This window comes from Stegostoma tigrinum, chromosome 47 (genome assembly GCF_030684315.1).
Source record: "Stegostoma tigrinum isolate sSteTig4 chromosome 47, sSteTig4.hap1, whole genome shotgun sequence".
Taxonomy (NCBI): domain Eukaryota; kingdom Metazoa; phylum Chordata; class Chondrichthyes; order Orectolobiformes; family Stegostomatidae; genus Stegostoma; species Stegostoma tigrinum.
In genome coordinates this window covers 5,074,448-5,090,073 of record NC_081400.1, presented here as the reverse complement: position 1 = coordinate 5,090,073, position 15,626 = coordinate 5,074,448, and the positions used below count along the sequence as shown (strand labels likewise).

The window sequence follows — 15,626 nt, the reverse complement described above, 5'->3', positions numbered from 1 at the left end:
TCAGGCTGGCCACAACCATCTGAAACATTCATTCAGGAAAAAAAGGGGCACGGAAAGACTTTTATTCAAATTTAATTTCCAGCACAAAGAAAGAAGCATCTTTGTGCCCAGGGTAATCGGAAGCAAGCGATTACAAAGGGGACGCGGAGGCTGGGTGAACAGCAAAAATGTGATCGGTGGATTTCCCTGAAGGCAAATCTGGTGGGTCGCCTGGAAGGAATAGTAGCAAGAGGCCGTTCGCCCCCTCCAGCCTGCTCAACTATTCAAGAAGATCCAACATTCCCTCAGGTCCACTTTCCTGGCCCTATTTCCCTGTTCGCTTGGATTCCCTGACTGATCAAGAGCCGATGCATCTCAGCCTCAAATATTCACAAGGACTCTGCTCTCCTACCCCGCCCTCAACTCAGCAAGGAGGTCCAAAGATTCTCAACCCTCTGATTCTCTTCCTCCTTATCTCAGTCTCAAATTTGTGCCCCCTTTATTCTGAGACTGTGCCCTCTGGTCCTAGACTCTCCTGTGAGGGGGAAGCACCCTCTCAGCATTGACCCTGACAGGCCCCTTATGAGTCCTCAATGATATTGCCTCTCATTCTGCCAAACCCCAGCGAGCAGAGTCCCAACCCATTTAGCCTTTGGTCATAACACACTCCCTCCATACCACAGATGACCCCTACGAACCTTCTCTGAACTGCCTCCAATGAAATGATGCCTTCCTATAAATAAGGGGACCAAAACTACTCACAGAACTCCAGGCATGGTCTCATCAACATCTTGTACTGTTGCAGTAAGACTTTCCTACTCTATACTCGAACCCCCTGGGATGTGGGTGTTTATTGCCCGTCCCTAGTTGCCCCTCGGGGAGTTGAGGTGGTGAGCTCACTTCTTGAGCCATTGTAGTCCACCCGCTGCGGGTAGACCCGCAGTGCCACGAGGGAGGAATTCCTGGCTTTTGACCCAGTGGCAGCGAATCCGTGGAATTCTTGAGTTTCTGAGGTCTGTCGAGGGTGGGTCATCGAGGCTGAGAAGAGTTTTCATCAGGAGGGGAGTCCAGGGTTCGGGGGAAAAGGGAAGAAAGTGGGAGTTGAAGGTGATCAGGTCAGCCATGATCTCGTTGGTCAGTAGAGGCCATTCGACAGGCTGGATGGGTTACTTGTGCTCCTAGATCTTCTGATCTTAGGACCTATTTTTTGTGACATTCCAAACCAGGTAGAATACGGCTAAATCCTTTTAGATAGACTCAAAGTTGACTTTGCAATCAACTATCTAAGCATCTTAACACGCTCTAAGCTTCTGGGTGACTTTCCTTTACATAACGTTTAATAATAAAACTTTTTATATCAACCTGCTTTGACATGCCAACTCTTTGACACAGGTAGCACTTGAACCTGGACTTTCGCCCAGAGGGAGTGACATTACCATTGCATCACACCCATCCATTTTAACAAAGCCAAAATCTATGGATGCTGGAGATTGGGAGCACAGAAAAAAGACAGAAGTTCCTGGAAAAGCTCAGCATGTTTGGAGAGAGAAACAGAGTTACTGTTTCAAATCCAATGACCCTTCTGCAGAACTGGACTCAAAATGTTAACTCTGAGACGTCAGACCTGCTGATACGTTTCAGAATCCCTACAGTGTGGAAGCAAGCCACTTGGCTGATTGAGTCCACGCCAACTCTGCGTTTCCCATAGCTAATCCACATGACCTGCCCATCCCTGGACTCCACGGGCAATGTTACCTGGTCAATCCACCCTAACCTGTGCATCTTTGCACTGTGGGAGGAAACCGGAGCACCCTGAGGAAATGCATGCAGATACGGGGAGAATGTGCAAACTCCACACAGACAGTCGCTTGAGTCTGGAATTGAACCCGGGTCCCTGGCAGCAGTGCTAACCACTGAGACACTATGCTGCCCTCTTTTAAGGCTCTTGGTAAAGATTTGCACTCGTTTTGTACATATGTTTACTAGAATTAGGTAATTAGTCCATAACACCCGTTTTCTTCGTTACTTTTAACTCCTAAGTAGGAAGTACTTGATGAACAGAATTCAATATTGTCAACACAGATCATTAAAATTAATTCAGAGATAGTAGGAACTGCAGATGCTGGAGAATCTGAGGTAACAAGGTATAGAGCTGGATGAACATAACAGGCCAAGCAGCATCAGAGACGTTTTGGGCCTAGATGCGAAACGTCAGCTTTCCTGCTCCTCCAGTGCTGCTTGGCCTGCTGTGTTCATCCAGCTCCACACCTTGTTATCTCATTACAATTAAAACTGGAACAGAATCCATGATCTATTTTGGATCTAGAAAGGATATGTCAGGGTACGTTCTAGAATGCATGAAGTTAAATACAGTGAAGATCCAAAGAGGCTTGAGGGTTCTTATGCAGAGATCTCTAAAATGCCACAGACAGGTGCAGAAAATAATCAAGAAGGCTAATGGAATGTTGGCCTTTATAGTTGGGGGACTGGAGCTCAAGGAAGCAGAAATCATGCCGTAGTTGTACAAAACCCTAAAGTGCTCCGGTTTCCTCCCACAGTGCAAAGATGCACAGGTTAGGGTGGATTGACCAGGTAACATTGCCCATGAAGTCCAGGGATGGGTAGGTCATGTGGATTAGCCATGGGAAACGCAGAGTTGGCGTGGACTCAATCAGCCAAGTGGCTTGCTTCCACACTGTAGGGATTCTGAAACGTATCAGCAGGTCTGAGGTCTCAGAGTTAACATTTTGAGTCCAGTTCTGCAGTAGGGTCATTGGATTTGAAACAGAAACTCTGTTTCTCTCTCCAAACATGCTGAGCTTTTCCAGGAATTTCTGTCTTTTTAGACCCCATTTGGAATACTGTGGGCAGAATCTGGGCACCACACCTCACGAAGGACATGCTGGCCGTGGAGGGAATGCCACGTATGTTTACAAGAATGATACTCAGACTTCAGGGCTTAAGTTATGAGGAGAGATTGTATAAATTAGGCTGCAAATCTGGAATTTAGAAGCTTAAGGCGTGATCTGATCGAAGTCTTCAAGTCTTAACAGGAAAAGTTAAGGTAGATAAACTATTTCCATTGAAACATAAAATCCCTATAGTGTGGAAGCAGGCCACTTGGCCCATTGAGTCCACCTTGGCCTTCTGAAGAGCATCCCACCCAGACCCACTCCCCTTCCATATCCCTGTAACCCTGCATTTCCGTAGCCTGCACATCCCTTGGGCAACTTAGCATGGCCAATCCACCCTAACCTGCACATCTTTGGACTGGTAGGAGAAACCAGAGCTCCTTGATGAAACTCACACGGACACGGGGAGAACGTGCAATCTCCACACAGAGAGTTGCACCGAGGGTGGGATCAAACCCAGGTCCCTGGTGCCGTGAGCAGCAGTGCTAACCATGAACAAGTGTGCCGCACTGTTTGGAGATTCTAGAACTAGAAAGCATAATCTGACGATTAGGGCCAGACGGTTCAAGAGAGATATTAGGAAACACGTAAAGGGTAGTAGATGTTTGGAACTTTCTTTCACATTTGGCAGTGGATGCTGGATCAGTTGTTAATGTTAAATCTGAAGTGAATAAAATATCTGTTAAGCAAAAGTATATGTTGGGCCGTGCATGGAGTCATTGGGAGAAGGTCCTCAAGGGCTGACTTGGAAATTTATCACTGTTCCTTCACTGTCACTGGGTCAAAATCTTAGAATTCCCTCCCTAACGCCACTGTGGGTCAACCTACAGCACATGGACTGCAGCGGTCCAAGAAGGCAGATCCCCAGCACTTTCTCTAGGACGACCAGGGACGGGCAATAAATGAGGAGGCGATGGCTAGTGGTATTATCGCTGTACTGTTAACCCAGACACCCAGATAACGTTCTGGGGACCCAGGTTCGAATCCCGCCCGCAGCAGACGGTGGAATTTGAATTCAATAAAAATATCTGGAATTAAGAGTCTAATGATGACCGTGAATCCATTGTCGATTGTCAGACAAAGACCATCTGGTTCACTAATGCCCCTTAGGGAAGGAAACTGGCCATCCTTACCTGGGGTGGTCTATATGTGACTCCAGACCCACAGCAATGTGATTGACTCTGAGCTGGGGCAATTAGGGATGGGGCAATAAATGCTGCCCTCATGCTGTGAATGAATAAAGGAAAGGAAAAAGCCCATGTCCCCCGAGTGAATAAACAACACAGACTGGAGGGAGAGCAGTGAGCAGACTCAACCGGATGATCCCAGGGCTGCAATGGTTAAACGACAAGGAAGCGCACCATTTTGATCGGCGCCTTTCAAAAATATTCAGGGAAGCAACAGGCAAGGAATGAGGTGGGCGGGGTTTGAGGGTGACAGCAACTGATTGGACGAGGGGGGCGGGATCAGATGCTGATTGACAGGCGTGTCGGCCGATGGTTGGGCGGGACGGGCGGTGACTGACGGGCCTCCGCGGGCGTCCATTGGACAGCGTCGTCACCGTGCGGGGCGAGTCGACTACAAAAGAGCAGCGGCGGGGCCGCGGCTGCGCCTCAAGTGAGATTGAGCTGACGGGGGTTTTTTTTAAAAATTTTGTTTCGTTCTTCTTTCTCCCGACGCCATTTTGGGACGGACGACGACGATGGAACAGACGATGCTGGCCTTGAACCGAAGCTCCAACAGCGCCTTGCTGCAGCTCCACACCAATCTTTACTGCACGCCGGCGTCCCGGGCCGCCTGCAGCCCACCCCGCCTCTTGCCGGGAGCCGCCGACGGCTCCTTACCCCAGACCCCCGACGGCGGGGCCAGCCCGGTCGAAGACGAGCTGGGCAGCCGCCACCTTTTCCCCGAGGACCCTTTCTACGGCAGGACTTACACGCTGGTGCGGGGCTTCATCCGATGGCACGTCAAGCCGCAGCAGGAGGCGGCGACGACGACGACTCCGCCGCTTTCGCCGGGCGGCGGCCCCAGCTGGCTCGGTTGCCTCCGAGACGGCGGAGACGACGACCGCCAGGCGATCGAGACGCTGCGAAGGATCGGGGACCGCCTGATCGAGAAACACGGCACCGCCTTTAGGGGTGAGTGTGATTTTTTACAACAAAAATCTCCGGGGCTACCGGCCGGGGAGAGGGGGCAATTGGGCATGCGTAGGGCACGGCATTCGGGGGAGGACGGGGCAACTGGGCATGCGTAGGGCACGGCATTCGGGGGAGAGGGGGGCAACTGGGCATGCGTAGGGCACGGCATTTGGGGAGAAGGGGGCAACTGGGCATGCGTAGGGCATGGCATTTGGGGAGAAGGGGGCAACTGGGCATGTGTAGGGCATGGCATTTGGGGAGAAGGGGGCAACTGGGCATGTGTAGGGCACCCAATTTGGGGGAGGAGGGGGCAACTGGGCATGCGTAGGCATGGCATTTGGGGAGAAGGGGGCAACTGGGCATGTGTAGGGCACCCAATTTGGGGGAGGAGGGGGCAACTGGGCATGCGTAGGCATGGCATTTGGGGAGAAGGGGGCAACTGGGCATGTGTAGGGCATGGAATTTGGGGGAGGAGGGGGCAACTGGGCATGCGTAGGCATGGCATTTGGGGAGAAGGGGGCAACTGGGCATGTGTAGGGCATGGCATTTGGGGGAGAAGGGGGCAACTGGGCATGTGTAGGGCACCCAATTTGGGGGAGGAGGGGGTGACTGGGCACGTGTAGGGCACCCAATTTGGGGGAGGAGGGGGTGACTGGGCATGTGTAGGCCACCCAATTTGGGGGAGGAGGGGGTGACTGGGCATGTGTAGGCCACCCAATTTGGGGGAGGAGGGGGTGACTGGGCACGTGTAGGGCATGGCATTTGGGGGAGAAGGGGGTGACTGGGCACGTGTAGGGCATGGCATTTGGGGGAGAAGGGGGTGACTGGGCACGTGTAGGGCATGGCATTTGGGGGAGAAGGGGGTGACTGGGCACATGTAGGGCATGGCATTTGGGGAGAAGGGGGTGTCTGGGCACATGTAGGGCATGGCATTTGGGGGAGAAGGGGGCAACTGGGCATGTGTAGGGCATGGCATTTGGGGAGGAGGGGGCAACTGGGCATGTGTAGGGCACCCAATTTGGGGAGGAGGGGGCAACTGGGCATGTGTAGGGCATGGCATTTGGGGAGGAGGGGGCAACTGGGCATGTGTAGGGCATGGCATTTGGGGGAGGAGGGGGCAACTGGGCACGTGTAGGGCACCCAATTTGGGGGAGGAGGGGGCGACTGGGCACGTGTAGGGCACCCAATTTGGGGGAGGAGGGGGTGACTAGACACGTGTAGGGCACCCAATTTGGGGGAGGAGGGGGTGACTAGACACGTGTAGGGCACCCAATTTGGGGGAGGAGGGGGTGACTAGACACATGTAGGGGGTGCCATTTGGGGAGAAGGGGGGTGACTGGGCATGTGTTGGTGCCATTTGGGCAGAAGGGGGGGTGACTGGGCATGTGTTCTGCCTTTGTGCTCGGAGACCTTGGGGTTTTGTGGTGTCCCCCAGTAGTTGGGTGGTGCCCCAGTTGGGTGTTGTAGGAGGCCTTTGACTCTCTATTGTACTTGACTGTGTATTAGTAAAACTATTGTTGTACATAAATATGTGGGTTTGGGCTTTCCACTGTATGTTTATGGTTGTGTGCATCTGTTTCTTGTTGGTGAGCTAGGAGTTGGTATCTGCTCTGCCTGTATTACCCTGGTGGCTGTACCAGTTTTAGGGTGCATTGTATTAGCCTTGGTGGTGGGAGGTCGTGGTCCTGGTTCTGCCCCAGCCCCCCACAAAAAAAACTTGATGCCATGTTATCACCACCTTCCTCCCTTCAATCACTTACCATCTGGTGGTTTCCCTCCCTTCCCCTTGTTTTGCCTCTTCCCTTTTGGTTTTCCTTCTCTTTCCATGCCAAATGTTGTAGGTGGAACACTTAAAACATGTGGACAGGCATATGGATAGTGTTCAGAGATTGTCCAAACTCAATCAACCAAACTAATCTAGTCCCATTTGCCTGCATTTGGACTGAGGGTCTGCTTCTGTGCTTCCAATCAAGGAAATTGGCAAATGAATTATAAGATGGGAAATCCATCATTTTGGAAGGGAGAACAAAAGAACAATGTTAAGTGGAGGGAGGGAAGGCAGAAAGTTACAACACAAAGGGACTCGGGTACTCCCCAGTGATTAGTCTCTCTTGCTCTCCTTGGTATTTCTGGGTGCGTTTGCAACTTTGAATATCAGCTGTGGTTTTATTGCCCCTTCCCCCACCACCAGCCCACACCCTCCCTTTTCATCTGTCTGCTTCTGTTTTCTCAAATGGTTTCCATGTCTTCAGTGTATTTGGTGCAGTGTCTTACTGTTTTCAGTCTGTTTGTTTAGTTGCAAAGACAGATGTGGTAGGTGGCTTGTGGATTGGCCCCTTTGGGAAGTGTCTTTCTAAATGTCTGTTTTGTTGTTTTAAATTGTCAATTGTTTTGCCCAAGATTGTATTTAACTCTGGGTTTCCCAGAAATTTGCCTGTTGCTGTTTGAGGATTCTTTTGGCTGTAAGTTTGGCGTGGTGCCTTGCTAGTAATTTCCAGTTGGTGTGGCAGAAGCTTAGGGGAAGTTGCTGAGGGGATTTAACTAGCTTATCAATGGGGAATTAGCATAACCTGACTCTCAGCTATTCTAAGATCTGTTTTTTACATTTGACCTTGCTGGAGCAGTGTTAAGGCCTTGTTTGTTTTGTAGATTAAATTTTCTGTTCTTATTCAGATATTACTCTGCAGCAATCCCCAGTAAACAGCCTGGATCTTTCCAACATTTTCCATGGTTTGCACAATGGAAAGATGGTTTTTCAGTTCAGCAATAGTGCAGATGATCCCCGTCCTCTGGTTTTGGAATCCTCCAGATCAGCAGCCTGGGTAACACCTTTCCCAGCGGGAGGATAGCATCACAGATGTCTGATCCCTTTTGGATGTCAGCTGATGTTCTTTCCAGCATTTTCTATGTGCACCTCCCCTGCTTTGTATTTCAGTTTGTGATCAGATTAAGAGCAGGTCCACCCATTCCCCTCTACAGCAGAAATACTTTGTTCTTAGTCAAGTTTTGATCTAGAAACAGAAATGCACAGCTTCAGTTAGTGAACATCAATCTTGGATGTCTTTCAGTTTTCTTTAGAGAAGGGGAATCTTTTTTCAGGCAAAGGTTAAATGGTTAACTCACTAGGCTACCCTTATCTCTAATATTGAGGAGGTATTTGATATCTTGGGCTGCATTGTAGCAATGATGGGGGCTGCTTTGTGTGGTTGGCTTGTTTCAAAGGGATGATTTGAATTCTGATCAAGACCAGTGCAGTGTTCTCCTGAGGGGCTTGGGCAAGCTGCTTAGAATCTAAGACTGCAACCAGTGGTCTGCAACAGAGGAGTCACAGCACAATAACAGCTCACAAAGGAGCTTCGTGACCTCTTTGTCTTAGCAGTGCCATGGTAAGCCAGTATGCAAAGCAGCTGTGACAGTTAAGGTAGAGTCCCCTTTGAGAGCTGCAGCTGAACCCTCAATCTGTTGGCTCGTGGCCTTGGCCTCTGCATTTATGCTCTGTATTGTGCTGTTGGCAGATTGCCCTCCAGGGCCCCCCCCTGTTGGGTGTGACTTCTGCCCACTAAGGGCTTTGAGATTTTCCAGCAGCTTCCTTGCTGAAGAAGCTGAAATAGCTGCCTAGTGGAGCATGGGGTCCCCAGTTTGTTTGAGGTGGTAAACAATGACTGGAGTTACTTGGCTGAGCAAAGATCTGTGGGTGTGGTGTCAGATATCCCATCTTATACTTGTGGTGTCAGCAGCAAGGATGTGGTGCTGTGGAGATTGAGCTGAACTTGTTGTTTCCAACAGTGCCTGACAGGAGCCAGTCTGTGGGAGGAGGAGGAGGTATGGCATTTAGGCCATGCTAAAACTGTAGGTCCTTGCAAAACAGTTTATGCCCAGCCTCCCTTCAGTACTGAGCCTGGAGGATGTGTGGCCCTGGTTAACTTATTTCACCCACTCCATGGGGACAAGGTGCATGCCACATTTGCAACACATGGTTGTTACACAACACTTTTCCCCTCTCCCTTTTCTTGATCCCTGCGCCCTCCTAGAAACTGGAAGGAAGTGAATTAATCAAACTTGGCACATCTTTCTGTTCTGCTTGATGGGATTAATGCCTTGCTTACTGAGAACTGGCTGTAAACACTCTTCTGGACAAACCAGAGTTCCCAGTTAGTGTCTCATGCCTCTGTAGGGTCAGACCAGTTTAGCAAGCCTGGTTTAAATCTTCCTGCAGACTGGGGATTCATTGTTCTGGGTGTGTTCTAAACATAATTGAGCAGTGTCTGGAATGTCTGTTCTCGAATGTCTTAGAGCAGTGGCAGTCCCAGTGTCCTTTCTCAGGAGTCAAGGGTTCCCTATTCTGGGTGGTTCATCTCATTAAGTAACCTCCCTGGCCTTGTCTGTTTGACCAAACTACTTATTCAAAGAAAGTGCAGCTGGTGTTTAAAACCCCCTGCCACTTTTTTAGTGCTGATTGGGACTTTTAATACACTTTCGTGGAAGGTTCTGTCTCTGGTCCTGGGAGTAGGTGTCCCTGTCTTACTAGAACATTAACTTCTGGATCCTGTTTTCAGCCCTGGTTGCTCCTAAGCCCCCTCACCAGCCTGGTGCCAACCCTCCACTCTACCAGCAGTTTGGGATTCCTATTAAAATCTATTAACCCATGTGTTGGTGATTCTTACCTAATCTAATTGATCCTCCTTTCAGCAAGATAAGACAGCTTTCACATTTATTTAATGGTCTCAGCAGCTGCTAACTCAGCCAGCTCCCCCTATTGATTTGCAAGTTGATCAGTGAAGGACCTTTTGAATACAGTATGCTTCCTGTCCACCTGAGGAAAGGCTTGATGTAGATTTTAGGTACTTTTGGAGGTCATAAGAGCATTCTTGTTTTATGTTGTGACTGTCAGTTTTGTGTAAATATTAATATGCTACTACTGTTTTGAAATTGGCAGTGCATTCTGAATCCCAAGTGTCTTAACTGCTGTCAGTTTAATGAACTTTGCAGGGTCAATGGGGGGGTGGGGCAGGTTGAGGAATCTCTTGAGAAATGGAGGGGGGGAGAATCTGGTGCCACAGTTTCAGAATTAAAGGGCTCTTTTAAAGTGGAGGTGAGTGTTACTCAACCTGTGGAGCTCTTTCCCTGGCAGCAGTGGGAATGACTTGGTTAAATTGTTGCCTGACGGGGATTGGTAGGAAATGAAGCCACATCAGATGAAGCAGGCTTGGGCTGAATGACCCAACCGCACTTTTCCTCATTCTCTTGATCCAAAATGCTCAATCACTTTGGCGTTAAATCTCCCTTGACCCAAAGAGCAAGCTCTGGAATCGGGTAGCTGGGACCTGTTGGGTTTTGGCCTAACCTCCTGGCTTTGAACCCCTGATCTCTGCTGCTCTTACTACTTCAAAGGTTTGTGTATGTGCTCAGTTCTTTCCTTTTTAAAAAGTGGCATCATAAACTTGTTGACAGGTTTCGGTTTCTTCTGGCAGTTTTCACTTTGAGAGAGCATAATATTTGTAAAGCTGAGATTGGGATGGGTGGGGCAGGGAACGATAGGATTTGTAAATGTCAAGATGTGTCTGAATAAATATCTAAATAACATACCAGTAGTGCACAAGCAGCAGGATGTCCTTGAGGACTTAATCACAAGGTAATTGGCTTGCTGCATTGTTGACAGTGCCTCTTCTCTTACCACAGGAATGATAAATCGTTTGAATATCTCTGAAAAGAGGGACCTGGACACTATCTCGAGGGTTGCCACTGAAATGTTCAGTGATGGTGAGGTGAACTGGGGCCGGGTGGTGAGTTTCATCGCCTTTGGGGCTGTGATGGGTGATCACCTAAAGAAGATCCAGCGTGAGGACTGCATTGATGAAGTGGCTGTGCGAATCTCTCAATACCTGACGCAACACAAGAGGGGGTGGCTAGAGACTCACAATGGCTGGGTAAGGATAAGCCCTATTCTCCTCCCACTTCCAGTCAGTGGCCTCAGCATGAGTCTGCACATCCTGGCTGAACTTTGCCCAGGAGTGTCATCAGCTGGCCCTGAGATTCTAGCTGCTTGATATGCATGCCAGATATATAAATCTTCAAGCTGTGTTTCAAGTAGGAGTGCTGAATCACCTTTGATTCATGAGCTGTTGTATGATTGAAGATGTCCTGCCCATGCTGAACAGGAAGTTTTGCTTGATACTGGGTAGACTAGCAGCTATTGGGCCAGTTTCTCTCTCCCCCCTGCCCTGTGAACCCAAGGTTCTCAGTGAGGGCATGTTGGCTGGGTACATGTGGCATTCTGCTTGGCACATCAGTGACCAAGGCTGACACCTGGCTTGGGCTGTGGGGGGTGTGGGCAGTACATTGGGCCCCTCCTTGACATTTCCTCAAGCTGAGTTCCTACATGTACATGCCTGAGGTGCTGTGTCACTGGGGCATTGTGTACTTTGAACATGCAATGAGGCTGTTGCCTGATTCATCAGCTGGGCAGCTCATGGAGAGGATTGGGAAATTTGTTACTCAATGGTAGTGTCTACTTCAGTGGGCTAATGTCTGGTTTCAGGTGACAAATCTCTTTTTTTGCCTTGTAATTCAATCCAGGTTAAGTGCCTGCTTGAAATTTTCTTAAATCCACTTGGGTTTGGGACAAGTTGTCTCCTGTGGACTTGCCAAATATGGCAGTGCTCTTTCCTATAAGGATTGTCTCATGCTTGTCACTGTTAAATCATTGTAGCTGCATTGCCTCAGTGTTTTCAACTGAGTGAATTCCTTTTATACTGCATCTCCTGTCTGGGGAGTGGGACTGCAGGCAAATAGTGGTGGTAGGAGCAGCTGAGACAAGTGGAAGAGCATGGTTTACCTACCCACTTTGATTCCTGTCTTGTTTGTTTTCCCCCCTCAGGATGGCTTCACTAAATTTTTCCATGAGAACAATGCAGAAGAGTCAGCGAAGAAAGCGTTAATGTGGATTGCAGGTTTCGGTATTGCTGGGGCAAGCATCATGCATCTCTTGAGGTGAATCCTGACCTTCATCTCCTGCAACAGGACACTGCTCTGGGCCCAGTTATGCTATGTTCCCCCTGCTCCCCCCTTACTCTCTGTCCCATCCTGGTCAAGGACACTGCTGGGACCAAGTCCCACTGACCAGTTTCCATTTGGGAGCAGCCTTTGAGATGACTGGGTAGGGGTGGTAAACTGAGGGGGGAGCAGGACTGAAGGAGCAGGCCCTTCACTGAATGTTGGAATAGGAGGGCCATCAAGTCACAGCATACTGGCCCCTGAAGTGGGAAGTGATGGAATCCTGTGTTGTCCACTTTGGTGCACGTGTGGAGCCCTGAGACTACTGTTTGCATTTTCATGCTGTTTTAAGGACTCCTGGGAACTTTTTAAAATCAACGAACAGTGTTGGGGACTCTGAAAACCCTGATCTTGTGCTGCATTGACTCTCTCATTGCTTCACACTCAAACATGAGCTGGACATGGAAAAGACCTCCACTTCAGCATTGCCTCTCCAGACCTTCATTCTCCCCTCACTCTGCTTTCCCAAGTTTTGAAAGGGCTGCTGATAGGAATTTTGGGGTGGAAGGGAGGGCTGTGGTGAGAGATTTGGTATAAGTGCAGTTAGTGGTGATAGTTGGGGTTGGGGGGGGGGGGGTGTGGTTGTGTGGGGGAGCAGGAGAATGTAAAGTCAGCTTTAATAGACAGCTCCTCACATCAGACTGTTTAATCCTGATACTGAATAAATACTTTGATTTGTGTAATAGATGTATAATTCCTCCAGCATAGACCAATGTATGCCAATTCATTTCAGACAGTGTAAAATCCTGCAGAAAGCAGAGTGCTCCTGGCACCTAGCTCTCCATGGGGGCTCCCTTGCCAGTAATGGAGTTAACTTGGGACATTGTAGAGGATGGATTCTTGCCCTCAGTTGAGGATGCACTGTTGGATCTGGTCTGTTCTGATGCAGCCAATAGTGACCTCTGGCAGCTCTCAATCCTTGACCCTTTGTGCAGCCAGAGAGAAGTTGGTGCATTTGATTAGCAACTGATATCCATTTACTTGTCAAGTGGATATTGATCCTGCAGTTGTGGTGCTTTTTCTGTCTCAATGTTTAAATGTTGGTTTGAGAGACTGTAAATCTGCTTTGACTGTGATAATGACCTTTCTCATGCCCCCATTTTCTTAGCTTGGTTTATTTTTAAGATTAACATTCCATTTTAAATCTTTCCAAAGCCACTTTGTGCCCTGTAAGTATTTTCACAAATAACTCTGGATTTAGTTTCACCTGTGTGCTTGTGTTAAGTCCCCGGCCCTCCTTGAGATTGCGGCCTGTTCTAGGCACAGGTGTTGGCCATTCATATTTTCTCCAGTGGCTGGCTGTGGTGTTACTGAAGGGTTAAAGGGGGTGGGGAGGGGAAGTTTGTGGAAGAGACAGACGGTGTCATAGCCCCTTACAAAAGGTGCTGGCTAGCATGTCCTCTGGATTCAGTTGTGCACTGCAATTGTTTATCCTGTGTGTGTGTGTATATATAGACTTGGATGTCAAATTTCATGTTTACTGGCAAGGCAATCCCTTCTCAGCTCTAGAAAACTTTTATTTAAATGAAGAACCGTCAGCAACACCTTGTTTTTAAACTCAACTCTGTTCCTGCTGACTGAATGTGTGGATCGGGGGTGGTGGGGAGGGAGAGAATTCAGTGGTGAAATGTTTAGTCTAGTGCACAGGAAGTTTTGAGTGTTCTTGATTATTTTAAAGCACAGATTCCACAGCAGTGGCCCTGATTTTCATTTTATTTACCCTGCTTCCCATTGCTTTCCCCAAGGTTTACATGTCTTTAACTGAAGGTTGCATTTGATACATACTGGGTGCTCAGCACTGGAGACATCAGTCAGTAGGCACTGCCAGTTAACAGAATTGACTCCAGTTGGAAAACGGCAGCTTTATAATAAATTAAGTATTTTTGAAAGAAAACTTTGTCATTTGTTCTGCACACTTGCACTCTGTCAGGCATGCCAATGTTTACATTTTGCTTTCCCACTCCACTAGTCATTGCATCAAACAAGCCATTCAACCTCTTTGTAATAAACCATTTTCAGGTGCAGTTCTGAGGGAGGTTGCTGAACCTAAAACAGTAACTGATCTCTGCTAATGGGCCTGCTGAGCCCTCAGCAATCTGTTCAGTTTGCTTGGTTTCCGGCATTCTCAGTTCTTTTGTAATTTTTCAGATACTGTTGGCTGGGTCTTGTTTTTTTGGATTAGTCAAATTTAAATTCCACCACTGGCTCTGGCATTGAACTCAGTCCTCAGTGCATTAGTCTGGGTCTCAGTTTTACTTGTTCAGTGGCATGACTGGTGCTACCAAGGTGTTAAGACAGATGTCCTGAAAGGGCCAGCACTTAAGAATACTACAGTATTCTTGGTAGCTGAAGTCATGGTGGGTGGTGGAGGGGCTGTGCTAATCCTTGAAACTATACAACATTACAGTTGTGGTCTCAAGTGTATGTAGAGGTTTATTTGAGATTCCTTGCACAAGTGCTTTGCCACTTAAACCAAAGGCCAAATCAGACCAAAAAAGCTCCAACTTGTATAGTATACCAGTGCAGTTCACACTCTAAGTAGAGCTAAGAAAAGTACACTTCTAAGAATACAGGATCTCCACACTTGGTGCTGTCATGGGTAGGCAGAATGGTGTTTCCTGGAACTATATTTCAGCTGCAGTTCTGAGAAATGAAGTTGAGGTTTTTGACATGTACATAGTTGCTGACCTTATCTCCAGTTACTAGCTGCTGCCCTATCTTGTGTGTATCTGTGTGGGTGATGTGAATGTCTTTTGCTGGGAAGCAGAGCAGCTGGAATTGGCACTCCTCCCAAACTGTCTCCCAGCCCAACATTGGGCCAGGGAAATGTGCCTGTTGCCTACCTCTTCCGTTTGATCAGTCCTTGTGCTGTCTGCTGCCAATGAGAGACCTAGCAAACTCATGAGTTGGCCAATTCTAGACCCTGACTCTCTGCTCCTGGTGTAGTTGAGCTGAGTTACTGCCCTGTCTGCCAGTACTTATACAAGCAGAGGCTATGGCCTAGTTGTATTGCTGAACTGATGCAGACACTTGGATAACATCCTGGGGACCTGGCTTTGAATTCTGCCACAGCAGCTGATGTGACTTGAATTGAAACACTTGGAATTAAGAGCCAAATGATGACCAGGCATCTGTCAGAAGAGCACTCCTGGTTCATGTCCCTCTAGAGATGGAAACTGCCATCTTTACCTTTTGTGCTCTTCTGATGCTGCTTGGCCTGCTGTGTTCTTCCAGCTCCACACTTATCATTACCTAGTCTGTTCTACATGTGACTGCAGACCCACAGCAATGTGGTTGACTCCTAACTGCCCTCTGGGTAATAAATGGTGGTATTCAGTATCCCTCATCCCATCAATGTATGTTAAAGGGGGAGGGAAAAAACATAGGAGTGCATCTATCTGTCCACCCACTGCCAAAGTACACTTTCTTGTGCCCCAGACTAACGAATTACGTTGTCCTGATGGCTCTTCCCTTGGTTTCCAGGACTTGAGCACAAAAATCCTGAAGGTAATGCCCCACTGTTGCTTCCAGCTATCAATCTCAA

At 48.5% G+C, this 15,626-nt stretch overlaps 1 protein-coding gene across 1 annotated transcript; it reads left to right on the top strand.

Moving 5' to 3' along the window:
* Positions 1-4,480: 4,480 nt before the first annotated feature.
* LOC125449833 (induced myeloid leukemia cell differentiation protein Mcl-1-like) lies at positions 4,481-12,638 on the top strand. Its single transcript, XM_048525763.2, has 3 exons — positions 4,481-5,029; positions 10,709-10,956; positions 11,907-12,638. The coding sequence occupies exons 1-3, from the start codon at positions 4,594-4,596 to the stop codon at positions 12,021-12,023; spliced, it is 801 nt and encodes a 266-aa protein (XP_048381720.1). The 5' UTR covers positions 4,481-4,593; the 3' UTR covers positions 12,024-12,638.
* The last annotated feature ends 2,988 nt before the right edge of the window (positions 12,639-15,626 follow it).